The sequence below is a fragment of the Lontra canadensis genome, unplaced genomic scaffold (assembly GCF_010015895.1).
Source record: "Lontra canadensis isolate GAN:19392208 unplaced genomic scaffold, GSC_riverotter_1.0 scaffold180, whole genome shotgun sequence".
Classification (NCBI taxonomy): Eukaryota; Metazoa; Chordata; class Mammalia; order Carnivora; family Mustelidae; genus Lontra; species Lontra canadensis.
The window spans coordinates 1,945,926-1,972,018 of record NW_022631174.1 but is presented as its reverse complement, the minus strand read 5'-3'; the positions used below and the strand labels follow the sequence as shown (position 1 = coordinate 1,972,018).

Here is a 26,093-nt window from a genome sequence, read left to right as displayed (position 1 = left end):
TGCCTCATCCTTTAGGAACACTGTTCACACAGACACCCTTGCGGGAAGGCACCCAAGAGAAGGTGTCAGCCTCCTCACCTCTGTCCTCTCAGAGCTGAGAAAGTCAAGAGCATCTGAAGAAGGTTAAGATGCATGTGTGCCCCCACCTTCCCCAGCTCACCCCTCTCTGGCTCCGCTGATTATTCTTCCTTGTCCTCTGACAAGCCTCCACACTTTGCACTTGCCCTTCCCCCTGCGGGCTCCCCATGGTCACTCCCCCACCTACTTTATATCTCTGCCCCTGTGGCCCCCTCAGGGAAACCTTCCCTTGCCCATGCCTTTGGAACTGTAAACTGCACACCCACCTCTCCGCCTCCCCTTTCTCTGCTTTATTTTCCTCCCATCCCCTCTAGAACATAAGCTCCATAAAAGCAGGGATTTGGTGGGTTTTGTTCTTGCAATATCCCAAGTGCCTGGCAGAGAGCCCGGCACACGATAGACAGTGAGGAAATCCCAGTGGAATGAAGGAATGGAGAGTCTGGGGAGGGGTGGGGCCGGGATGCTCTCGTCCAGAGCCTGAATTAGTCTCCTGTGATTGGCAGGTATCTCCCCAGGGGGCCCTGGACTTCCTGCAAGATGTGAGCTGGGGGTGCAAACCATTCTCCATTACCTCTCAAAGGACAGGGGTCTGCAGATCCATGTGGCTTATGTCTGTGACGTCACTGGCAACACATTCTAATTGGCCAGAGAAAAGAGTGTTAGCCAGTCGTAGAGCTGGTAATTGCACTCAGCACAATGCTTATCTTATCTGTCGGCTTCTTGTAGCCACTGTTGCTACCCATAGAGAGGACAAATTATCGTGGTGCTTTCATTTTTCTGTAATTGGTTGCCTGGGGCAGGGGGGGTCGGGGGGGGAGTGTCAAATCTAGTTGTGTGCACAGGACTGCGTCAAGACCAAGAGAGTCACACATTCATCAGAAACTTCTGCCCCAGATGCTGAATCTAAGTGCCTCCGCAGGTATCTTGACCCCAAATTAAATTTCTTCTGAACTTTAACGCCTTCACGGAGGGGCACTTGAGTGGCTCTGTTGGTTGAGCAGCTGCCTTCAGGTCAGGTTATAATTTCAGGGTCCTGGGATTGAGTCCCCGCATCAGGTTCCCTGCTTAGTGGGGAGCCTGCTTCTTCCTCACCCTCTGCCTGCCCCTTTGCCTGCTTGTGCTCTGTCAAATAAATAAATAAAAATCTTTAAAAACTAAAATACAATAAAATAAAAATAAAGCCATCACTTGCCATTCCTTCTGCTCACAACGCCTCTCCCACTTGGGAAATCTCTTAGCCATCTGCCGAGGGGCTCCGTGGAGGCAGCCTGCAACACTCATTCCCTTTCTTCAGAAGGCAACACTGCTCATCTTTCAGGAAACCCTCGGCTCCCCACTCTTGGGCCACGAGGCAGGTGTGGTTCCTGCTCTTTCTGCCCTGGGGGTGGGGTCAGGGCTCAGGCACAGGACCTGGGCCTGGCAGGCACGTGTCAGAAGATGCTCTTCTCCCTAACTACAATGACTGGGTCAGAGGAGAGCACTTCCTTCAAGCTGGTCCACTGTGAGTTGGTGCTGAGACTTTCAGGTGACTAGGAAAGATGCTTTTACTCTGCCTCCTACACCAACGCAGCAGAATGAACGGCCACAGCTGCTGGTGGCCGTGGCTGCCTTGCCACGAGCAGAGAGCTTGCCTGACAGGGGAGCCCTCCGAGCAAGGCTGAGCCAAGAGATAGCTCCGGACACGTTTCCTGACAGTGTCATTCGTGTGCCTAGAAGCAGCACTACCCTGGGACTGTTAGGTCACTGATGCTAATGAACGCTTTTCTGCCCAAGCCAATTTAGGACACAGTTGCCACTTGCAACAGCATTTGGAGCCTGTCCTTTGGGACCCGTGCCCCAAGTCGTCATCTCTGTGAAGGGTTTGCGACCCTTCTCCCTGACTTGAGCCAGTCACTAGTTGGCGTGCCCCGTGGGGTCGGCACTTCCCACCCTGGGCGTGTCTGTCTGCCGGGGTGGGCTGAGGACCGCCAGGCAGCAGCTGAATGTCTCCCCCTGGCCCACAGCCCTGGCCAGGCTGAGCAGCCCTGCTGGAGATCGCCAATGGGAGAGCAAGTCCAGGGGAGGCTCAGTCGTTAAGCATCTGCCTTCAGCTCAGGTCATGATCCCAGGATCCTGGGACTGAGTCCCACATGGGGCTCCCTGCTCAGTGGGGAGTCTGCTTCTCCCTCTCCCTCTCCCCATCCCCCATTTTATGCTCTCCCCCCCCAACCCTCTGCCCCCCACCCCACGAATGCTTGTTCTCCTCCAATAAATAAATAAAATCTTTTTTTAAAAAAGTAAGGAAGTCCACATTGCAGCTACTGGATACTTCCGCTTTCCCTCAGGGAAGGAGCCCTGCCTTCTTCCTTCTGTGGACAAGGCAAACATTCTAATACCATCCTAATTCTAATACAGGACCACTGGCTACCTTTCAGGGGTCCTCTCCCTCTCCTAACATTCATGAGCAGATCAGCACTGGCAAACACATATTGCTTTATTTAGTGTTTCTCTGGATTGCAGAAGTGTCAGCAGTGGGCTGAGACCTGCCCCCAGAAGGACAGAGGCAGTTGGGCAGCTCCCAGGCCCTCTGGGAAGGTGGGGGGAAGCAGCAGAAAGAGGTGATGCCTCCGCAGCTCCTCCCAAAGCCAGCCTCCTCCCTGGGCTCCGAGGATGGGGAGGGGGTCGAGGCCAGGAAAGGCCTGATATCCTTGAACTGGGGCCAAGGTATATAGACAAGGTGTTTGTCATCCTAAGGCATAGACTGGGGTAGGAGTGCTTCTCCCACCTGTTGGCCCCCAAGGGTGATTGCTGGTTAGGGAGCCCCATGCACCCTTAAGATACGAGCCTGTCCCTGGGAGAGGCAGTGAGGTGTGCTGAAGACAGGGCTGCAGTCCCGTTTTGCCCCAACCTGCTAGATGAGGGGCAAGTCACTTCTTCTTGTGGGCCTCTGTCTCCTGCTCTGTCCCACCAGGAAGCTAGACTGCATGATCTCTGTGTCTGGCAAATTCTGTGGTCTAAAACTCCTTCCTCCACTCCAGGACATCCTCAGGCTGGGGTGAGGATTCTGAAAGGGTATTTTAAGGCCGGAAGAAGGGGGGCGCAGGCAAAGGTGGTCTCAGCCCCCAGCGGGATGTCGGAGTGGGTGGCGAAGGGTACCCGTGGGCAGACAGGTGGACAGACAGAAAGGTGTCAAGGGAATGAGGAGAAGAGGGTGGCCTGGGCAGGAAAGAGGGCACCAGGGCCCAGACCGCCCAACCTCTTGGTTACATTCCCTGCCCTGCTAGAGTCAGGGAAAACACATCCAGTGTGTCTTGGGGATGGACAAATGGCTTTTTTAAAAAATAGTTTCTTATAAAGCATCAAAAAATCTCAGAGAAAACCTCAGCAAAAGTTCCCTTCTCTCAAATATTTGGCATCGGCCTTGGGGCTGGCATGGCTGCCTCTGGCCCCGGCTTTCCTATTGCTGTGGCCCGGCCTGGCCCACATCTGGGGCAGCTCCCTGGCCCCCGCTGCTCCCTCAAGAGAGGGCTGAGCAAAAGGCAGGAATATGTAGGTGGGCTTCGAGGTGTCTCTGGGTCCCTGTCTAGAAGCTCGAGTCTTTGGTAAGTGGGAAGGGGAGGGGGGAGAAGCAAAGCATTGGGAAGTGGAAAGGGGTCCAGTGGCGCCTTCATCACCGAGAGTTCAGCCGTGGGGCCACCTGTGGGCGCAGGGAGAGACACTCAAGTAGTGAGTAGGAAGCAGACAGAGGAGCTCTGGGTACATACGTACAGTGGTGGTCTGAGGGGTGGGTGACTGGAGACTGATCCTACTCGCATAGGACTCCCCATCTTGCCCAAGTGGGCCTTGACTCCAGCAACCCCTGAATACCCCTAGGCCTTCCCCACATCCCCATGCTGCCATCTTTGTAAACATCGGCACTGTAGGGGCTCAAAGGGCCCTGTTCTCTGGGTCTCAATGTGTAATAGGATGAAAGAGGTAGTTTGGTGCCCCCCACCCCAGGGACGAACACCCGTGGATGGGGTGCCCAGGCTCTGCCAAGCTGCCAAGGAAACGTGGCCACTCGAAGCTCACCCTAGCCCTGGGGCTACTGGTAGGGAGGCAGGCTGTCACCCGCTGGTGCCACTCACCACAGCCAGGTGCCCGTTCTTGGCCTTGGTGATGAGCAGTTCTGAGCCAGGTGTGAAGTCGATGGTGCCATCCCTGCCGGGGCCCCCGGCAAAGGTGATGCTGGAAGGAAGGGGATGTGTGAGGGCTGCCTGCAGGCGCAGGCGTGGGCCCCTCCCCACCCCCAACCGCCTCACCTGCCCTGGTTGATGTTGATGTTGTTCACGCGGTCGGCACTGATCGCGGTCTTGGTCAGTGTCTCAATCACGTGGTCACTCTGCAGCACCACATCCCCCTGGGAGGTCGGGCGGGGTCAGGAGAGGGGTCGGCCAGCCCAGAGTTAAGGCACATACCGCTGCCCTGCCTCCCGGGCCCCAAAGACATACCTTCTGCTTGTTGTCCTCCCGCTGCACGTGCAACACGAAGAGACTGTCACTCAGGCTGCTGACGGAGATCCCTGAGGGAGAGGGCAGAGGTTAGGGGTTAAGGGTCAAGGGTCGGAGCTCCGGCCCCCCCTGAGCCACCCCGGGCTCCAACTCACCGGTCAGGTTGGCATAGTCGATCCTCTGCTTGACCTTGGCATCCTCAACAATGACCACGGCACTGGGTGTCAGCAGCAGCTGCCGGGGGCGGGCTTTGTAGCCCTTTCGGTCGTACTTCACCACTGGGACGGCATACTGTGGGCGGTGGGCAGGGGGGAGTCAGGGGAGGGGCTGAGGGGGCTCCAGGGCCACCCGCTGTTCTCTATCCAGGGCCTAAGCATCCCCACCTCCCCACCACAGGCCTCAGGCTGCAGAACTGGAGTCTCACCTGGATGGGCTCAGAGCCGAGGGCCTGCAGCACTTTGGGGCTGATCTCGTCCGCACCTGCAACCCGGATAGGGGGGCAGGAAGTAAGAGGAGGGGAGAAGGGACCACGCCGGATGGTGCTGGAGGGTCGGAGCACTGGAAGTCAGGGGCTCACCAAGCCGCGTGCTGATGAAGAGCCTGGGGACACTCTGTGGGTAATTGTCCTTCTTGCCCCTGAAGATCTCACTAGCCACGGCTTTCTGCTGCAGCTGAGAAGGGGAAAGGCAAGGGGAGGTATCAGAAGGGATGGGAACCCTCATGGGGGCTGGAAGGGGCAGGCCAGCCTCAAGAACTGAGCAAGCCTCTTGCCCTCTCTCGGGCCCCAACACCAGAGGCCAAGCCCTGCCGCCCACACTCCTGTTGACCCCTCCTGTGCTTTGCCCCCATCCCCAGTGACAAGGCAGAGGGCTTCCCAGAAGGGCATGACAGCACTGTCAGAGGCCAGGCTCAACTTTGGGTCTGTGTCCATCAAACCAGGCTCCTGGGCCCCCAATATTCAGTCCTAGCTTAGCATCTTGAAGCTGGCCGATTGCAAAACTAGCACAGGTCATCTAGGCTGATGGGTCCTTTAACATGACCCCATACTGAATTGCCAAATACAGGGCACAGCGGTCACCGATGTCCATCTCTGGTACCACAGCAGGCATTACCACTGATCAGACTGAACCCGCAGTCTTTCCAACCCAGGGCTCTGGGGAGCCCCTACCAGTCCAGTGGCGCTGGCCGAGAAAACCAATCTTATCTGCCACCCAAAATCCATTCCAACCTTGGTTTCATACACAAGGCCAAACAGGGCCCAGGACCCATCTGAGGCCATGCTGCCCCCCAGGGCTAAAGTGCTCCTTCCTGGCCAACACTCTCCGAAGGGTGCCCATAGCCTCCCTGACCCCCTGGCCGGTCCACGCCCCGCTCCCTGCTCTGCGCACCTGGTGCTTCCACTCGGGGCTAATACTCCGGCAGTACTTCCACACCATGTTCTTCATGCACAGCTCCCGTAGGAGCTCCGAGGCCTGAGGGGCACAAATGAGGTCAGGGCAACTGGACGCCCTGGCTTCCTTCCCTCTGAAGATACCTGGCGGATGCCTGCTATGGGGGCCGCTGCCGAAGCGACACCCCCGCCACCTGGACAACCCTTTCATTCCTGAGTCCTTTCTCTCGAAAGAGCTCGTTCTCCATGGCCCAGCTCCAGTTCCCCTCCCCTGGGGAGTCCTCCAGATCCTTCTCTGGCCACAAGATTATTGGGGTGCCCCCGCCCCCCACTGAGTGCCTTCGTGGTCCCAAGGTCAGCAGGGAAGGCCACCGACCTCACGCAGGGCAGCCGGTGGCGTGGGCCAGGAAGTGTCCAAGACATTCCGGGGCAGATGCCGCCGCAGGTTAAGCAAAAAAGAGGTGCGCACGTGGTCCAAGAAGAAGGCATTCTCTGGGCAACGGGGTGCATGGCGCAGGATGAACCCGCGGATGAGCCTGGGGGTGGGGGCCCCAAAGGGGCAGTGGTGAGAAGCCTGGAGACCTCCACCCCTCTCCCTGCTCTGCACCACCCCCTGGGCCTGCCCCCAAGCTCACCGCCTGATTGTCTGTGCGGCCCACTTTCTCTTGGCTGCCTTCCTCCGGCCCAGCGTTCCCCGCCACCAGGACTGGATGCAGATGGCTGTGGAGACCGCAGGATGGCTGATCCTGACCTCCTTGCCTCAGTGGCCCACCCTAGCCCCAGACCCTGCCCCTCCTGCAGACCCTTGGGTCCCCCCAAACCTGATCGCTTCACCCGCAGGAATTTCTGTCGCCAGTGAAAGCCCCTCCAGGTGGCCTGGATCTTCGTGGCTGTGGTTGGGAAAGAAAGTCCATTGGCCAGAGCCCTAGGGCACCAGCTGGGGGTCTTGGGTTGCCCCAGCTCACCGAGGGGCATGAATGAGGGAGTGGCCCAAAGAGCGACTGATCAAAAGGATAGATAAGCAAAGAGAGAATGTGAAGGAGAGAAGGAAGGGGCAAAGGAATGAGTACTGCTAAGTCTGCATCCTGGGGCAGGGCTTGAGCTGGTGAGGAGGAGGGAAGCTGAATGTGGATGAGGCAGGGCCCCAATGCAGCAAATACTCTCCTGTTCCCCAGAACAGACCCCACTGGGACAGGAATGGTGGGGCCTCTCTCTCACCCAGGCTCTGCCGCCGGACTTCCAGGGCATCCTCTGTGGCAAACAGGGTCTTGGGGAAGCGGATGAAGATCTTGGTCCTGAGAGGCAGCAGAAATCAGCCCCTGCCTGCCACCCCCGGGTTCCCCAAACACTGGGACAGGCAGGCAACACTCACCTGCCCATCTTGTACTCCTCTGGCTTGTAGCCCAGGTGCCTGACCAGCACAGCCACCCCGTCCTGGGGCCGTCCTGCCCATGTGGGCCATGTCTCTGGGCACAGTGACTTGTATCTGGGGACAGGAGGGGCAGAGAGAGACACCCAGTGCAACCCCACCCTCCAATCAGTGCCCTCCTCTGGGGGCCCAAGCCAGCTTTCCCCAGCACCTGCTGGGTACTCCCATTGCAGCCATGGAAAGCTGGGGAGTTTGCTCTGTCACCACGCCCATTTAAAAGAGGAGGAAATTCAGGCCACAGGGCTAGAAAGTGTCAGCGATGGAATTCACACCTGACTGACTCCCCAGTCCCTAGCTCAGACGAACCACAATGCTCCTGTATCCTTTCTGAGCTGATTAGAAACCCTGTCCTCTTCATAGGTTTCCCCATCTCCTCTGGTGACAAGCATGTGGATGCCTGCCTGTGGATCCCCAGCCAGGTGCTCTGTGAGAGCAGGGCTGGAAGGAGTCGGGGTGGGGCGAAGGGAGCTGATGTTCTGTCCACCTAGTTTGAGAGCAGGCCTGCAGAAGGGAGGGGCCCCTGGCATGTGTCCCACAACGGCTCAGAAGTTCAGTGTCCTAGTCTCCGAAATGGGGCTGACAATCCCTGTCCCGCTCTCAGGATCTAGAAAGCTCCTAGCCTCCTACTCCCTTTCCCACACGCTGGACCAGGCCGTGCCCCTACCTCTGCAGGAAAGCTTCATATTTGCGGCGATAGGCAAAGCCGGCTCTGCGCACGCGCAGGTTCTCCATCAACCCTAGGTACTTCACCTGGTGCCGGATCAGCACTTCGTCAAAGCGGCCTGGGGGAGGGGTGACAGGGTGGTCAGCGGACCCTCACAGATGGATGGCCCATCGCCTCTGCAGGGGAGACCCGGCTCTTGGTCTCCGGGGTGGGCGGGGCCTACCGGGCTGTTTGGCGTCGTTGGGCTTGATGCAGCGGACGTAGGCGGGCTCCTTGGACTTGAGGATCTCCACCAGCTGCAGGAGGCTCATCTTGAACTGGGTGGCAACCTGGCCCGCCAAGGTGAAGGGGAGGTTGGCCAAGGCCGCGGATCCCTGCAGCTGCCCCTCACTGGGCGAACCACTGAACCGTGCAGAGGCCCCTTCCTGGAGCACAGCAGTGCCAATTCCCACAGCCACCCTGCGCCCTGCTTCTTTCTTCCTTCTGCCTCCCCTCCATCCCAGTAGAGAAAGGGGACAGACTGGGCTAAAGACTTCAACTTGGGAACCTCACTCCCATCTAAAAACCCTGCTCATGGGGCGCCTGGGTGGCTCAGTGCCTTTGGCTCTGGTCCTGATCCTAGGGTCCTGGAATGGAGCCCCGCATCGGCCTCTCTGCTCAGCAGGGAGCCTGCTTCCTCTTCTCTCTGCCTGCCTCTCTGCCTACTTGTGATCTCTCTCTGTCAAATAAATAAATAAAATCTTTTAAAAAAATAAAAATAAAAACCCTGCTTGGGGGCGCCTGGCTGGCTCAGTTGGTGGAGCACAGGACTCTTGATCTCTGGGTGGTGGGTTCGAGCCCCAAGTTGGGTGTAGAGATTACTTAAAATTAAAAAAAAAAAAATCTTTAAAAAAATCATTAAAAACCCTGCTCAGGTCTCCCCACAACCCCAACTCTACATTTCCCTTTGATGCCTGCTCTTGCTCTTTCTAGAATTTCAAGGCCACATTCCTTAACAAAGCACCTTGCTCCTAGGCAGCCAACCTTTATCTCTGCACACTGCTCGGCAGGACCTCCAAGGGTCTCAGGACTGTGAGAGCAGCAGACCTGTCAAAAGATCTGCAATCCCACTAATGACAGAGATGTATGCCTCGGGGTTCCAGAAGCATCAAGAAGGGGCAACTAATCCAGTCTGTGGGGCAGGGGACATCAGAAAGGCCTGTCTAGACATGACCCTTGGGCTGAGATTCAAAGGATAAGTAGTAAATAGCCAGAAGGAAGAGAGGACAAAAAGGTATTCGGGCAGAGGACAATCTCCGCAAATGTTCGATAAACCCAGGGAGCTAAAAGCAGTGCAAGGACCCAGGTGGGTTGTCAACCAGATAGGATTAGAGAGGCAGGCAGAGGCCAGTATCATGACAGGGCTGGAGAGTCACATTAGGGAGACTGACTTATCCTGAGGGAAAAAGGGAGCCAGTGAGGAATCTGGAGTGAGGGAAGAGCAGACACAGATCTGCATTCTGGACTAAGGGCATCTGTGGAGTGTGGGTGGCAAGGGCAGCTAGGAAGCCAGGAGGGCAGGGAGGATGGTAGCTGGCTCAGGGGTTAAGGGGAGGGGCTGAGAAGGAGTTGAGGAGTGCTCATGCAGCGGAAACTGCCAAGAGCCAGCAGCGATCTAGATGAGGGAGATGGAGGTGACTGAAGAGTCACAGAGGTTGCCCAGGTATCTGGCATGTGGCACTGGGTGGAGGGTGATCCTTGTCTTGAGTTAGGGACACAGAAAGAACAGGCCCATGGCACTGTGCCATCAAGGGCCCATTTTAGACCAGTGGAGTCCAGCTTGCCAGGGAGCTGCTGGAGATCAGGACATAACACGAACCCGCAGCCGCTGGAGAGGCCTGGACAGTGGTGCCTGTGTCCTCCCACTGCGGGAGGATGTGGGGTACACAGCAGAGAGCAGAAGCCTGGGGGTCAGACGCTGGCCACCCACGGTCTCCACACCTTCCCTGCTGGCGTGTCTCGGCCTGCAAGCTTCCACGGCTTCCACCTCTGACACAGCATCTGGGCCCTCCTCCTGCCATACCCCACAGCCACACCTCTGCCCCAGGCTCACTGCAGCTCTCCCAGCATCTCACACCATGGGCCACACCTGCCCTTCCCAGCCGCTTTCCTCGATGATGTCACTCTCCTGTCTCCTAGTCTTTTCGGGGCTCTGTTGGTCTGTGCTGGGCCCCTCGCTGCCTACAGTGCCCTCCCACAGGTCCCTCTGACAAGCACCTACTCTGTCCCAAGTTATCTCAGATGCGTCCTTTTCTAGGAAGCCTTCCCTGACGGCCAATCCACAGCCCCCCCACCTCTCCACCAGGCAATTTGCTGTTCCCTATTCTAAGTTTCCAAAGCGCCTGTGTGTATTGCTATGAAAGCACCTATTCATCTTGGCATCCTAAGTGCCTCGTAACATCTGATCCAAACGTCTGCTGAGTGGGTGGATGGACACCAGTGCCCACGCACAGACAAGTTCCCACAAGGACTCAGGTGTGCCCACGTGGGTCTACGCTTAGGGCCAGGCACGCTCAAAGCAGCACACATAGACGCGCCCCCGGGCAGCCGCCGAGACGCAGACAGAGGTGTACCAGTGAACACACAGTGCCCGTGCACACCGCCAGCTCCTGGCTCACGCAGGCACACATCCACACATCCACAAACACACGTGCATGCACACACACGTGCCCCTCAGGTCCCACAGCCTCCACACCGTCTCTGGCCGCTTCTTGTCGCTGAGCTCACTCCGGTCGAAGCATTGGCTCATGATGGGATTTTCAGAGCTGCACATGGTCTGTGAGGGCAGAGCATGGTGGGGGCGCGGTGGTCATGGTCAGGGCGTGGCGCAGGCAGGACAGATTCCTGGGGTGGGGTCAGTCATGCCCGGACCCTAATCCCTCTCCCCAGTCTTCCTCACCTCCTTCAGGTTCCGGAAGAGAAGGTCATTGTTTTTATCCAGAAACCCTGGGAGAGGGGAACGGACACAAAATGAGGGAGAGCCTCTCTCCCTGCTCACTGGAGGGACCCAGCTCCAGAATCCTCACCAGTCACACTGTAGGTCACCTCTCCAGCATAGTGCAGAAGGCGGAACTCCCCACGTTCCAGAGATTTCCGGGTCCGCTGGTCAGCTAGCTTGTGCCTGGGGAAGGAGAGGAAGCTACAGATTGCTGGCCTGAGCCATGCCCCCATCTGCTAAAGAGGCTCGAGAGGAACGAGGCATCTGGGAAGGAGCAGGTACACCTGGGGCCAAGCCATAGCCCTCACCACCAGGGGGGAGACAGGGTGAGCCATCAGCCTCCAGGCACAGAGGCTGTCCCAGAGGCTTGGGGAGGCCTATACCCTTACCCAGGGTCCCACAGTGCCAGGACCAGGCCCTAGCCTCCACACTCCTGGCACTCGCTGGCCAGAGGGCTGCTTTCATTGCCTGGGGCTGTTGCATGACTCTGCTCAGAGGGCTGAGCGCTGCCCACTACATTTTAATTAGCAATAATCGCGCCTCGGATAAACCTCATTGGCTACGATACTGCCACTGCGCAAAGCTGCCCCCACTACATTTTAAGAATGAAATCCACCCCCAAAGATCACTTAAACCTTAAGCATGTTTCTATCCTTTAACCCATTGTCTACTTTTTTTTTTTTAATTAGACAGAGATTGCAAGTAGGCAGAGAGGCAGGCCGAGAGAAGAGGAGGAAGCAGGCTCCCTGCTGAGCAGAGAGCCAGATGCAGGGCTCAATCCCAGGACCCTGGGATCATGACCTGAGCAGAAAGCAGAGGCTTTAACCCACTGAGCCACCCAGGCGCCCCCCATTGTCTACTTTTAAGGACTATTCCAAGCAACTAACCAGAGAGATACAGGCAGATATTTAAGGCACAAAGATGTCTGTGGCAGCCTTGTTACCCAGCAGAAACCTGGAGGCTGGCCAGGGGCCCCCAGAGGCTGGGGGATCCGTGAATTAGAGCCACCAGAGGAAGTGTTTTGAGGAAATTTTTCGGTTCGATGATACGGGAAGATAGTCAGGATATAACATGATCCTGAACCTAAGACACAATAAGTTCTCAGCTATAAAGAAAAAAAAATGCCATATAGAAAAAGGCAGGAAGGAAATGCCTCAAATTGTTAAGAGCGATGACCTCTGGGTGACAGGATAACTAGCGGCTTTCGCACACATTCCAACTTTTCTCTAACGAGCAACATTATGTTTGCAATCCGAAAAAGGTTTTTCAGATAGGATTAAGCAAAAAATGCTCTGGGCTTTGGCAGCCCACCGCTCCAGGCCTGAGTGCGAGCTTTGCAGCTTACTGAGCACGGGATAACCTTGGGCAAACTTCACCTCTTGGAGCCTCTGGAAAGTGGAGAGAGCACCCCAAGTCAGCCCTTCCAGGTTGCGTGGGGTTAGAGGAGGTGAGCGGAAGAGAAGCAGCAGGACAGAGCTGGGCACAGGTGTGCTTGCTTCTCTTCTTCCCCTTTCCACTTGAGGGGATTCCTTAAAGAAAAAACCAACTTCCAAATAAGGAAACTAAAAAAATCTGTAGCGAGTTTCCCTCTTAAACAGGAATCAAGAGGGAGCCACACTCCTTTTAGCTTCTCACTTTGTGGATGCCCGGGCTGTGGCTCTGCATGTCGGTCCTCAACTTACACCTCCCCCAGTCATCTCCTTGTGGCTTAGGATCCTGGGTGGGGCTCTCACGCTTCACGGGCTCTGCCCCCAGGGGGCCCTTGTCCCTAAGCTGCTTTACCACCCCGCTTACGTCAGGAAGTGCGGATGGTGCTTGATTGTGTCCTCCAGCTTCTCCAGGAAGGTCAGATCCGTGGCCTCCCCTGGGCGCAGACATTCCTCATCCTGGGGGTGTGGCAGAGGGCGAGGGATGTATCAGGGAAGAAGCTGGAGAGCACAGGAGGCTCAGGAGCATGGAGCCAGGAAGCATGGACGCAGGGGACCGGGCAGCTCGTGTGGAGGCTTACAGACCAGGCTGGCTCCTCACTTCACCCTCCACGCACAGCCCTGCCCTGTCCCGGCTCAACCCTGAGCTTGGGCCCGCTGTGGACATGCCTAAGAGAATGGGGCAGGGAGCAGAAGCCTCCCACCCAGCCTTTGGCATGAGGCCTTGGAGGAGCAGAGGACTCACCAAAATGGAGATGATGCCCTTGAACTTCTCCTCCACCAGGTCACAGATGATCTTATTGTTGAAATATTGGACAGGCTCCCACTGAGGGGCAAAAGGGAAGGAAGGCATCATCCTGGGGTCCTAGGACCTCTTCCAGGAGACCCCAGTGCCTGGCTTCCTACAGGGTGTCCCCAGGGACAGCTGCAGGCTCGAACCCACCGCGATGCCCTCTGCCTCATATTCCTCCTGCTCCGACTTGAGTGTGAGCTCAATGAACAGCTGCTGCAGCTTCTCGTTGCAGTAATTGATGCAGAACTGCTCAAAGCTGCGAGGGAAACAGAAGAGCTCACGGTAGGTCGAGGGGGACACAGGACAATAGCAGCAGGCAGACCAGACGAGGCCTCTGAGCAGCTAAGGGAGGACACGGAGCAAGACCCGAGGTGGCTGGGGAACAGGAGGCGGGGGAAGAGGGGAGGGACCAGGACAGGGAGAGAGAGGCAGGGGAAAGGGGGCACTGACCTGTTGTGCTGAAACACTTCAAAGCCATAAATGTCCAAGAGCCCAAGGACTGTGGTGCTCCGCCAGCTGGGGCTCTCAGCATCCTAGGGCCAAGAGCGTGGGTCCCCATATTTGACGGCTCCCAGCCCCAGGCCTCCCTGCTGTTTCAGAAGCCACCCCGGGCCAAGCCCTCACCTTGGAGGCCAGCGACCTGTTGATCTTCCTGACCAGCCAGGTGAAAGTGCGACTGTACACCGCCTTGGCAAGGGCGTCTCGCGCATACGCAGCCTGCTCCAGGTTCAGTGGGCTCAGGAGCTGCCGGCCAAGGGGAGACGGGAGAGGAATGCCGTGGACCCCTTTCCATCCCCCTCTTTTACGCATTCAGCCTCAACACCAGAAACCCGCGACCACTCTGTCCTCCCCGCCCCTGGTGAGCCTTGCGGGTGGGGGACACCAGGGGAGGCCATGGTGGCCACATCATAGGGAAGATGTCTTAGGGACCAGAGGCCTCATTCCCAGAGGCAGGAGTCTCGGAGAGACCTGGGAGCACCCACCACCCTGCAGCCCTGAGACAGAGGCCCGGCCTCACCTCCTCTCCCTTGGCAATAATCTTCCTGTGAGTCAGGGCTTCCCGCAATGTGGGGCCGTCCACGCCGAGCAGCTGCGGGGAGGGGGTGGGCACAGTGAGCATACACGCCTCCTGGCCCCCACTGCCCTGCCCTCCCCCTTTCCTCAGCCCGCTTGCTCACCCGGGTCAAGTACTTGAGCTGGTTCTCGGTGGTGACCTGGGCATTGCTCTCCTCGTCCGCGGCAAAGTGGATGTTGCCCAAATGCAGGACACTGGCCACAATACTGAGCAGGTCCTGGGTGAAGAGGGCCGGGGGGCACGTGCCGGGGGAAGTCACAGGAGGGGCAGAGAGCCCATGAGGGCCACTGATGGAGTGTGGGCAGGGGGGGCCAGGGTCTGAGAGAAGCAGTGGGCTACAGAAGATTTTCAGGGCGTAGAGGAAGGAAAGGGAAGGTCCCCAGCACCGGTCTCACCTCCACCTCCTCCTCAGTGAAGTCGATGACTGTCAAAGCCTTCCTGACCACCTTCCAGTCACTCTTGTCATTGATGGAGGAGACTTTGGCGCACTGGCCCTGGGGGGGGCAGGGAGGGCGGAGCGGGGTTACCGGCTGTGGAGCCGTGCGCCTAGGGGGCCGTCCGCCCTGCCCACCTGCTCCGCACCTTCACCAGGTACAGGTAGCTCTGGGGGTTCCGGTCCAAGCCCAGTCTGCGCAGCATGTCCTCCTCACCGCCTTCCAGCAGCTGGTAGAAGACGTGGAAGTTCCTCTCGCCGTGGTTCTGGTGCACCACCCGGGACTTCTCCAGGAGGTAACTAAGGATATGGCCGCCCACAGGCGCACCCTGTGGGCAGGCAGGATGTGGCGACTGTTCAGGGCGCCTGGGGGTGGGCCCAGGCTTCCCCTCCAGCCTCGGCACTCCTGGCCTCTGATTCCAGTGCGGCCCCTGGCGAGTCACCCCCCTCGGGCCTCAGTGTTCTCATCTAAGAAACGGGGGCAGGCGGCCCCACTGACCAGGCCTCACCCCTTGGCTGTCCGACGGGCAGCTCACACTGACTGGCCTGGAACTGAACTCTTGGTGTCCCCCTCCTCAGACTAGCTCCTCTCTTCCCCTCTTGCCTGCTGGCCACTCTGCCCCTCTAGGTCTGTGGGCCAAGAAGTTTGCTGTCCTCTGGGAAGCCTCAGTTCTCCCTAACCTCATGTCTAGTCACACAGCTCATCCTGTTGCCGTCACCCTCAAAACACCCAGAGCCTACGATGCTGCCACACTCAGTCTCAGTCCCGTCACCTTGACGTAATAATCGTCAGCTTCCTAACTGGTTTCCCTGCTCGGCCTGCTTCTCCTATACCATCTACTCTCAACAAAGCACCACAGGGATCTGAGAGAAAAGCCACATCATAACACGCTTCTGTTCCAAACCCTCCAGTGGTTTCCCTCCTACTCAGAGTTTTTTGTTTGTTTCTTAATTTCAAGTTTTTATTTAAATTCAAGTTCATTAACATCTACTCAGAGTTTTGTTTTTGTGGGGTGGTTGTTGTTGTTGTTTGGCTGGTGCTGGTTGGCTTTTTTGAGAGAGAGGGAGAGGGAAAGAGAGAATCTCAAGCAGACTCCCCGCTGAACCTGGAGCCCGTTGCGGGGCTCACTCTCATTACCCTGAGATCATGACCTGAGCTGAAATCAAGAGTCGGGCGCTTAAACGAGCCAAGTGCCCCTCTACTCAGAGCTTCTAAAACAAGTTCTTATAAAGACCCAGAAGTGCCTGCACCATCCGGCCTTCTCTCCTATTCCTTGGTGCCTTGCTCACTGGCCTCCTTGCTGTCCTTTAACACACCAAACACCCCCAACCCCAACTTGTGCTGACTAGTCCCTCTGACTGGACTCTCTCTCCCAGGTTATCTGCCAGCTTGCTCACCTACCTCCATCAAGCTTCCCCCCGCCATCAGTTTTTTACCAAACTACCACCTTCTCAGTGAGGTCTCCCCTACCTGCCTTATTTAAAAATAGCAACTGCCCCCACCCCTTACCTCATTTTATTTTTTGCCATGGCACTTGTCACCTAAATTACATTTTTCTGTTTAATGCCTATGTCTCTGGAGGCAGGATTTTTGTCTGTTTTGTTTCACTGCTATACCACCAGCACTTGGAATAGCACCTAGCACACAGTAGGCGCTCAATAAAGATTTGCTGGTACCAAAGGCCTGGCAAGTGGGCGCCTACCAAATGGGACTCCCACTCCCCACACCCCCTGCCCTGACACATCCACTGGTACCTTGAAGTCAAACTGCACATCCATGTACTTCCCAAACCTGCTGGAGTTATCATTCCGGAGGGTCTTGGCATTTCCGAAGGCCTAGGAGCGGAGAAGTGGGTATGAGGGATGTCTGGCATTGCCCCTCCCTCCCCGCAGACCCTTGCTGTCCCCTCACCTCCAGCACAGGGTTGCTCTGCAGCAGCCGGTCACGCACAGCACCACCCCTCTCCGGGGCTGGGCAGGTCTCGGCGTAGAACTGTAGCAGCCGCTTGGTGGCCTCTGTCTTGCCTGCCCCGCTCTCCCCGGAGATCATCACTGCCTGGTCCCGGCGCTCTGTGCGCAGTGCCCGGTACACAGTGTCAGCCACCGCGAACCTGGGGCAGAGGCTTGTTAGAGGAGCTCCGGTGGGGAGGCAAGATAGGAAGGGGAGGTGGATTCCCGTATCTGGTTGGAGTCGCCTTATGGGTGGGGTTTGGGGAGTACCCTCAAGGGCATGGGTCAAGGGAGGTCCTTCCCAGTTGAAGATGGGGATCACTAGCACTCTCAGATGGAGGACGGAGGAGATAGCTTAGGGGTGGGGGTCCTAAAGGTCATTTAGGTAGAGGTTGGGGTTGGGAGGTCCCTCAGAGGTGGGGGTCAGAGAGTCACTAAGGTTGGGGGGCCATGCCCAGGTAGAGCTGGGTGGGGAAGGAGCTAGGGGTGGGAGTTGGGGTGGGGGCTGGGGAGGTCCCACCCCAATGGGGCTGAGAAACTGATCTTAAGTGGGGATCAGGGTCACTCTAGGGTGAGGGATTGTGGGACCCGTCACGCATGTAAATAATGGTTCATCCCACATGGGAGGTTAGAGATATTCTAGAGGGAGGGACATGTGGGAGGTCAGGGGTATTCTAGAGCAAGGGTTGTGTGGGGTCATCTTAGGTGGAGATGGGCGGTCACTCCTGGAGAGGTTGGGGGTCACTCACAGGTGGGGCGGCACCTCGTAGAAGCTGACACCCCGGTAACGCTCCATGTGCTGTCGGCTATAGATCTGTAGGTCCCGGTAGGGGTTGACAGAGACCAGGACGGGGCCAATATAGGTCTGGGGGTTGGAGGAGGAGGGTCAGAAGTCTCTCCAAGAGGCTCCTGAGACCTCTTCCCCCCTCCACTCTGTGTCTGTGCCCACCCCCCAGCACCACTACCCCCCCCCGCCCCGCCTCTTCCCACACGGGCCTCACATAAATGAGATTCTCCCGGAACCTTCGCCGCAGGTTCTCAATGAAGGCGGCCTCACTGGTGAAGTTCTCCAGAAGCACGAAATCCTGTACCCCCACCCGGTCACGGGCGGTCAGGGCACTCTCCATGGTTACCCGCACCCCGTCACTGCCCAGGGCCTACAGGGAACACACCACAGGAGTGGGTCAGAGCCAGCAGGGTAAGGCAAGGCTGCTGCTCCTCCACCTCAGCCTGTGGGACACAGAGGACACCCAAGAGACAGACCGTGCTGGGTACAGTGGGGCTGGGTCACAGCAAGCTGTGGAACACTGTGGAAGGCACATGGAACGCTGAGGACATGGGTCACACAGAACAGAGACCAGGTGGGACACAGGGGACCAGGACAAAGGACCCTGGGGCACAGAAGATCCAGAGGACATGTGAAGCAAGGCCACTGAATCCAGGCAGGCTCTGCTTTTGTGCAGAGAAAAAGGGGTCATGAGGAGAAATCCCTGGAATAATCAGAAGAATACTCTGTTGACCTTGGACAAATCCCCTTCTCACTCTGGCTTGCTTCCTCCCCAAGAAGGAGGAGTTGAGTTAGACCAGGTGACCTCAGGTCCCTTAGCTCTGGACCACGTGTGACAGGTGCTCTGGAGGACAAATGGCTCAGAGTGAATTCTGCAGGCAGGGTGGGGCCGCCTCTGCCACCCGCGCCCAGCAAAATCTCCAGGGGGAGAGAGTTTAGGAACCAAGCAATGAGCCACCCCCAGACCACATGAGGGGGATTCCCCCCCAGGGGGCCTCCCATCCCAGCTGGGATGGGCACTCACCCCAGAAGCTGGGGGGGGGCTCCTTCTCATAGCTGGGCCACACCCTCTCCTCCAGCTGCCAGACTACCCAGACACTTTCCTCCTGAGAGCCCCAGAAGCCTCAAGGGGGTGGGGGTTTTACCACGGAAAGCCCAGCTGCCTCCAGAGCATACAGGCTCAAGGAGGCCTTCGCACCACGCCACACTCTTCAAACGGAGGGGGAGGCAGGGGGGACTCTAGGAAATCGACACGAAGAGTGTCAAGGGTTGGAGAAAAACAAGGTGGCAGTGGTGGGAAGGGGCGAAGATCCCACAGAGGCCACCAATTCTCCTCCAACCACAGAGCACCCAGATCTCCGGTTTGGGGCACCCCTCTGGGTCTGGCCTGCCTCTCCCAGGCTTATCCCTCCTCCCCCCCATCCTGTTCCGAAGCTGCTGCCAAATCTGGCCGAAGCTCCCGCCCCCTTGCCCTCTGGGTGACGGGTCTCTGTGCTCTCAGCCCTCCCCGAGGGCTCCTGGCCCGGCCCTGGGTCCGAGCGCCCCGCAGCCCTCCCTGCTTCTGCCTCTTCCCCCTGCAACTTTCCGGGACGTTTTTCCACCCGAAATTCCTGGGCCGCGCCCGCTTCCTGGCGGGGCCCAGGCGGCGCCGCTAGGCACAGAGGGACGCCCGGGACCCCCCGCCCTACCCGCCACCTCCGCTCACCGACGCCCGGTAGCGCATCCTGCCACGCCGGCCTGGCGCCCTGCTCCGCTGCCCGTGCTCTTCGTCCGGGGCTCGGCGGCCGCGGCGGCGGCGGCGGCGGCGGCGGCGTCAGCGAGGGAGGGGCCGGCCCGCCCCCCGCACCGCCCCCTCGGCGAGCCTCGGGAGCGCGGGACTCCCCAGCCGACCCGCCTCCCTCGGAGTTCGTACTCGGACTCGGGGGTCCCAGTCCAGCTGGTGGGGGTGGGGCAGGAACTAGGGGGAATCTCGGAGCGGGGGTGGAGGGGGGCGGGGCTCCCCGCCAGGCAGGGGCTCCGCCTGAGTCAGGTTTTCCAGGAGGGACGTCGTTGGTTCCAGGGTGGGGCCCGGAACCCGCGCGGCGGCCGCGTCTATACGGACCCGGAACTCACTTCCGGGCGGTGTCTACACTACGCACCAGGCCAGGCGCGCGACGAGGGTTGTGGCCCGTGGATCCTGGAGGAAGCAGGATTTCCCTCCCCCCTCACCCCAATCTCAAGTCCCGGGAAAGTTAAAAATAGATCGAAATGTCCAAATACGGCCGGCGCGCCCAGGCGGGCGGAGCCTCGGTGCGGGACACTGTCCACCCCTATATACTCTCAGGGGGGTGGCCCTGTGTCTTTAAGCCCCAAGAAAATCTCTCCAGGTTTCCGAATCAGTACGGAGCGAACACCCAAGGGACAGGGACGGCCACAGGAGTCTTTGCCGAACGCGGTCTGTGTCCTGCCCCTATGGAAGTCTCATTCCCGTCTGGAAAATGTACGTCCGACTTCCAGCATTTGGGGCCTATACCCTTCTACCCTATCCCAGACACCCCAACTAAGGCCTCTGTGCCTCAGAGGCTCCTCAACTCTCTTTCTCCTCTGGAGGGAGCCTCCCTCTCTGGTCGTTCTGGATTCCCCAGGACACCCTCCTTCTCCCATACCAGCCCCGAGCAGCCGCACCCTCACTGGGATCTTGGAGGCGCTTAAGGAGCGAACTCCAGCTTAGATCCCACCTCTAGTGGAGGTGGTGATGGCTAAAAGCCTTTGATGCTTGCAAAAGACTGGGCTATTTCTTACAAGCAGTATGACTGGGAGCAAGTCATTCGACTTCTTTAGAACCTCCTCTTCATCCTTAAAATGTGGCTAATATCTACCTAAAAGGATAGTTGAGAAGGCTGAGATAAAAGCGCTAAGGCACTTCCCCGTCTCTCAGTAAGCACTTCCCTCTCTTGGCCTGATACTCATCCCACACGCGTTTGGGACAGACCTACTAAGAGCCAGGCCCCAGGCCAGAGCAGACACACTTCTTATCTAGTGGGGAAAGCCCCTGAGGCGTGTCTGCCAGTTACAAAGAGCTCTCGAGAACTTCACCTGTTCCCCCACCCGACAGAAAAGGAACCTGAGGCGCAGTACGGCGGACACTGACTTGTCCTAGCGCGGGGTGGAGGGTGGGGGAAGGCAGAGTCGGGACCCAAAGCTCCAGCGCGCCCCTCCCTCCTACCCAGGCCTCCCCCGAGAGGGGAGTGAGGCTGCGGCAGGTGCGGGCTGCAGCCTCGTGGGGAGGCTCATTACCTCGAGAACAACAGCCCTGCCGGAGCCAGGGCTCGGGGGACTCCGCGGGGGTGGGGAGTGGGGGGTGGGTGGGAAGGGCACCAGCTGGGAGATGGGGCCTTCTGCAGGGGCGAGGGGACTGGGTGCGCAGCTGGGAGATGGGTGGGAGCGGAAGGCGGTGGTATTAAACACCACCCACGGAGGCGGGCTCAGGGAGGAAGGGGACGCCCTCCGCGGTGCCCCCAGTTTTAAAATATAAAAGGGAGCTGAGAGGGGGACTCTGCCTGCAGCCCACCCAGGGCGGGGAGTGCCTTAGGGGGCTGGGGGGAACGAGGTCGAGCGAGCCCCCACCACAGCACAGCTCCCTGCAGTGAGGGGGGGCACCGGGATGGCACTGCGGCCGCTAGCGGGCGGGAGGGGAGGAGCTGAGAGCGAGCGGGGCTTCGCGACCGCAGAGACCGGCCCCGCCCGCTGCCTCGTCAAGCGGCTGGAATGAGGGGAATCCGCGTGCGGAGGGGTCCTGCCGGCCACCCCCCCACACACACCCCGAGCCGCGCCGCCGCATTCCCGGGATGCCCGCCGGCTCCCCCACAGCCGCCGCCCAGCGGCGGAAGGAGGGGGCGTCTCTGCAGCCGGGCTGGCCGGAGGGGCGGCCCTAGCCCCGGCTCCGGCCCCCGCCCGCTCCGCCTCACTGGACGGGAGCGCCAGCCCCGGGGAGGGGGCCGGGGGCGGGGAGCCGCGGGTGTGAGAGACACCGCGACGCAGGCGGTAGCGCCAGGCGCTTCCTGCATTCTCTGCGCTGTTTTACGGTATTCCCTTCAATGCCCTGAAGCCAAACCACGAGCTCTGTGCTATTACCCTCCTCCTACAGATGGGGAGACTGAGGCTGGGCAAGGGCATGACTTGCTCACGATCCCAGGACTAGTAGAAGGAGGGGTGGGATTGGAACCGGGAACGCCAGCACTCACTGCTTCCTTGTAGAGCTGCCCCACCGGAGATAGAGGCTGGTGGATTTCTAGGCTTCCGCTTCTCGGTAAAGGTTAAGTCGCTACCCTGCCAGGCTGGGACCTTCCTCAGTAACCCCGTGACTGCAGTGCCCAGTATTAAACCCTGTCGGTGTTGTGTGACTATTGACATGTAGGCCTTAGGAGTAGCAGCTAGGAAGTGGGCACTGTTTTTGGGCTCCCAGCATGGCTCTGCACCTACAGGCTGGCGACAGGCTGGGGAGAAGCCATGGCCACGTGAGTGAACCAGGACTTGTTTCCCAAGAGTACCTCTGGGTCTCCTCCCACCCTTGTTGTTTCCTGTAAAGGCAAGACCAGCTGACCTGGTCATCCAGTGCCCTTTACCTAGTGTGAGCCAGGTGCCCTCTGGCCTGACATATGGAGGAGTGGGGAAGGCAGTGGGCAGCCTCAAATGTTCAAAGGGCCTCAAAGCACCATGCAGGTCTGAAGCATTCTGAGAACCATCAGATTTTTCTAAAAGCTGATCTCCACTGAGGCAGCTTCATGGCCTATTGGAGAAGCAGAGAGAACCATAGCCTATCTCCCCTGCAGCGTAGTACTGGGCACAGAAGAGGTGCTCAATTTATATTTACCAAAAATATCTTATCTTAGGTCTGGGCCCAGGCTGCCCCAACAGGGACTGTTTCAGACTCTAGGGAACTGTTGCAAGGGGCAGTGGAGGTGAAAGGTGGGGACCTTCCCTGCTCTCTACCTGATTGTTCACAGGGCCCTAGTCAAAGGCTATCCACTCTAGCTCTAGAACCATGAGCCTTTGGGCTGCCAGACACTTCAGCCTGGGGGTCCAGCAGAAGTAAACAGAGCACCTTGCCCCCTGACCTCTCCTCTTCATTCACTATCCTATATGTAGAAAGGAGGGGGGCACCTCCAGATAGTCATCACCATCTGGTATCAAAAAGCCTCTTCCCCTCTCACCATTGCTCACACCAAGGAGTCGCCACCTGCTAGAACCTTCCCTCTGCTCCCCTCCTTCACTCTTCTGCTCCTGGACCAGCCAGCAACCTCCAAACTGCCCTCCCTGCTTTCTTTCCTCCAATCCGTTTTCCCACGACAGCCTGTAGTATTTACAAATGCATATCTGATCAATTAACATTTTATGTTAATAGAGTCTAAGTTTATAGGGCACCCTTCCGTGTGCCAAGCCTGTTCTTCACACCCAATGCGTCTTGCCAGGTGCCTGCATATAGACTCCAGCAGTCCCCTGTGTCCTCAGTTTACCCCAGTACGCCTGTGTTCTTGTGTGACCCCAGGGGTGGCCCTCTCCAGTCCCTTCTCTCCCCAAGCCTCTCTCAGCACCACACACAGCAAGAAGGGTCTGCTCCCGCCCCTGTCACACGTGGCTCTCCTAAGCTTCTTGCCTTTGCACCTGCACCTTTCTTGGTCCTGCGCACCCTTCTCCTCCCCACTTGACTGACTCTTAGTCATCCTTGAACACTCAGCTCAGGTTTCGCCTCCTCCAGAACCCCTTCCTGCCTCCCCCAATGCATAGCCCCCTCCTTATCGCATCACGCTCTAATTGCCGGTTTTCTCATCAGTTTCTCGTAGGAGACAGCTCCCGCCAGGGCGTACACCCAGCGCGGCACACAGTAGGGGCTCAGGAATCCCTCGTGGATGCCTGTATGAATGAATGAATCACAGAGCCCAGAGCGTGCCAGGAGTTGAACAAGGCCGTAGGCCAACCATTCATTCTCTCATTCATCTCGGAGACCCTAGCCGCCGCACTCACAGGCTCCCAGACGCGCGGGGAAACTGGGCCCGGGGTGGGGGGTGGGAGGGCGGAGTACGGGAAGGGGCGGGGCGCAGGCGGCCTCTCCGGAACCCAGAGGCAGAGCCTGGCTCTTGGAGGGGCCCTAAGGGCGCCCAGAGTGCCTGGGTCCTGCGACCCCAGCCGCCACTCCCCCCCTTACGTTACCCGCAAGTAATCTAAGTCTTCACGAGGCCGAATTCTGGGACCCCGCATAGGCTGGGCCGGGGCCGAGCCTCGGCCCCAGCGATCTCCGGACCGGCGACCCCCGCCTCCCGCACGGCAGGTCCAGGCCTGGCTTGGCGCCCGGCCGCCTGCCCTTTTCCCCTTCCCACCCGCCAGCGGAGCCCTTCCGGGACCACACGGCTTCTGCCCGCCCAGCGCCGGCGCCCCGCGTACCCACCGGCTCGGCTCTTCGGGTGCGCAGGCGGGGGCCAGGTTGGGCGGCGTGGCCGGCGCCGGAGTCCGCGGCCCCGGCACGCTCTCCCCGCCCAGGGCCCGCCCGGGGCCGGGCCGCTGCCTGTCGTCATCCCCAGCAGGGCCCAGACCCGGGCGCGCGCGCGCGCGAACACCCCGGCCCCGCCCCGGCCAACCCTGGCGGCGGCCCTCCGCCCGAGTCCGCGGAGACTTGGTGCCGCTCACTGTGCAACCAGCTCCCCGGACGCGGCGCGTCACGGTCACACACACGCAGACACTCACACACACGTAGACACGCACACACACACTCCCTCCTTCCTACACGCACAGAAACACACACACACACACACACACACACACACACACTCCCTCCCTCCCTCCCTCCCTCCTCCACATCCGGCCCCGTCGCTGCAGCGCTGGGTGGAAGGGTGCGTCTCCTCATCTTAGGGCCCCTTTGCAGCCTCAGAGCAAACCGAACGCTCTCCCCCCACCCCCTAACTCGCCCCACTTTTGCCAGGCCAGGTCAGTTCTTCCCCATTTGTGACTGTCTCCCTCGCCCCTCCTTCCCTGCTCAAGCTACCGCTCTGAGCTGGCCAGTCCTAGCTCTTCGGGCCAGAAGAGACCGGAGGCATGCACCGAGCGTGTACTATGCGGCTGGAACATTACATACACCACCAGTCCTTTGGCCTCAGAGCAGTCCTTTTACCTAGGTGTTATGCACAGTTCGTAGCCCAGCGTTCCGAGGACCAGGGAGTTGGAGAAGGAGGGATTCAAACCCAGATCCCTCCTTTGAAAAATCCTGCTCTTCGAGGCACTTAAACTCTTACCCCTTCCTTCCATTTATCCCTTCTTGTCCAGTCTGTTCCTGTCCCTAGGATCAGAACCCCTCCCCACTGCTCACCTCTTTCCTGAGGGGTCTGCTTGAGGGAGCTGCTGGGCCCTGGGAAGATATTGCCACCCTTTCTCCCCACCCAGAGCATCCCAGCTTACAAGCTTGCAGGGCCTGTGGGGGTGAACCACGCGGATGATCTCCCCAGTGGGGATCAGCTCCACTTGCAGTGCCATCCTGCCGGTGGAAAGCCACGGGTGCGCGCTGAGCGATGGGGCAGCGGAGCAACGACCTGCCCGCCCACTGGCTTGGGCTGCTCCCTGAGCCAGGAATCTGGTCTCACACTGGGATGGCCACTTGGTTCAGCTTCAACTCCAGCCCCAGGGGAGGTGTCTGGTCCAGCTCCTCAGGACACAGCTGGAGCAGCCCAGGTCTGATTGGGAGGCCTCTTGGCCCAGTGGATTGGGGCAGGAAGAGGAGGGGCTGAGGGACTGAGGAAATGCCTGTTGTCCCAGGTAACCAGAGAGGCTGATGCAGCCACTGTGAGGGACCCTGGCCTCCAGGTCAAAGGGTAGGAGGTCTTTCTGCCCAACAGCTCTGTGGCCAGGCCTCTCCTGCTGCCCACTCACTGGTGTCAAGTGGAGCCCAGTGCTCCCCCAACCAAAAGGCATATCCTAACTGAAAGCCAACAAGATCCGTCAGTAGCCACTGCCCTTCAGGCCTGTCTCCCCAGCTGGCCTGCTTCCTCCCACAGCAGCAGGTGAGCCTCACAGAGCTGCTGGGGTTGGCTATGTTGGGCAGAGTTTAGCTGGAGAGGCAGGAAGGCACTGTGAGGAGGCCCCTGTCCCAGCCTCCCCTGGAGCCTTAACGCTCAGGAGGACTGGACTCCCCGGCTCTAGGCAGCCTTAAGCCCTGTTGGCTTCTTACTTTTCCACAGTACCCTCAGGGGTCCCTCATCCCGAATGTTCCTGTTTCCTATCCTTACTGTTGCTAAATCACGGCTGACACTTTCCTGGCCTGGGACTGAGGCCTCAGGTCTTTAGCCATTCCTTATAAGAAGTAAGAAGGGGAAGAGGATAAGGAAAAGTGACCTCTCCAGAGGGAGACACTGGCCTGCGGGGGGTGGGGGGGTGCAGTAGGCCACTGCCAGCCCTGACAGCCCCTTGGTCAAGCACCTTCCCCTGGGGCACCCTTTCCTTCCCTCCCCACAGCGTCCCCCCGCCCAGGAAAGGCCAACAAAGCTTCCTTCCTTCCTCTAAGAAGCACATCTATCTAGGGCAGGCTCATCCCCAGTGGCCACACAATGGCCCTTATCAGCTGTGGAGTCAGGCACAGAGACCCAGTGCACACCAAG

General features: G+C 58.8%; 1 protein-coding gene and 1 pseudogene across 3 annotated transcripts; both read right to left on the bottom strand.

Moving 5' to 3' along the window:
- Nucleotides 1-2,528: 2,528 nt before the first annotated feature.
- Nucleotides 2,529-25,140, bottom strand: MYO1C (myosin IC). 3 transcript variants are annotated; one of them, XM_032846774.1, is made up of 32 exons: nt 24,901-25,140; nt 17,687-17,842; nt 17,435-17,550; nt 16,648-16,846; nt 16,491-16,571; nt 14,885-15,064; nt 14,698-14,796; nt 14,406-14,519; nt 14,246-14,317; nt 13,852-13,971; nt 13,678-13,760; nt 13,378-13,483; nt 13,180-13,260; nt 12,802-12,893; nt 11,096-11,190; nt 10,969-11,015; nt 10,765-10,845; nt 8,254-8,359; nt 8,031-8,148; nt 7,310-7,423; nt 7,156-7,232; nt 6,759-6,827; nt 6,573-6,657; nt 6,314-6,473; nt 5,936-6,019; nt 5,125-5,218; nt 4,972-5,027; nt 4,703-4,838; nt 4,548-4,618; nt 4,359-4,456; nt 4,185-4,284; nt 2,529-3,754 (listed from the first exon to the last, which is right to left on the bottom strand). In XM_032846774.1, the coding sequence occupies exons 1-32, from the start codon at nt 24,973-24,975 to the stop codon at nt 3,728-3,730; spliced, it is 3,192 nt and encodes a 1,063-aa protein (XP_032702665.1). In that variant the 5' UTR covers nt 24,976-25,140; the 3' UTR covers nt 2,529-3,727. The 3 variants fall into 3 exon arrangements, with proteins under 3 accessions (XP_032702665.1, XP_032702667.1, XP_032702666.1); XM_032846776.1 differs by lacking the exon at nt 24,901-25,140 and adding an exon at nt 23,897-24,028; XM_032846775.1 differs by lacking the exon at nt 24,901-25,140 and adding an exon at nt 19,178-19,307.
- Nucleotides 11,473-11,592, bottom strand: LOC116860653 (annotated as a pseudogene).
- Nucleotides 25,141-26,093: the final 953 nt, after the last annotated feature.

Coding starts and splice junctions, on each gene's coding strand:
- MYO1C (XM_032846774.1), bottom strand. CDS start 24,975: ATGGCACTGCAAGTGGAGCTGATCCCCACTGGGGAGATCATCCGCGTG. Junction 17,843..24,900: donor CCCACAGGCCCTGCAAGCTT/GTAAGCTGGGAT, acceptor TGTTCCCTGTAG/GCCCTGGGCAGTGACGGGGT. Junction 4,457..4,547: donor GGGAGGACAACAAGCAGAAG/GTATGTCTTTGG, acceptor CCGACCTCCCAG/GGGGATGTGGTGCTGCAGAG.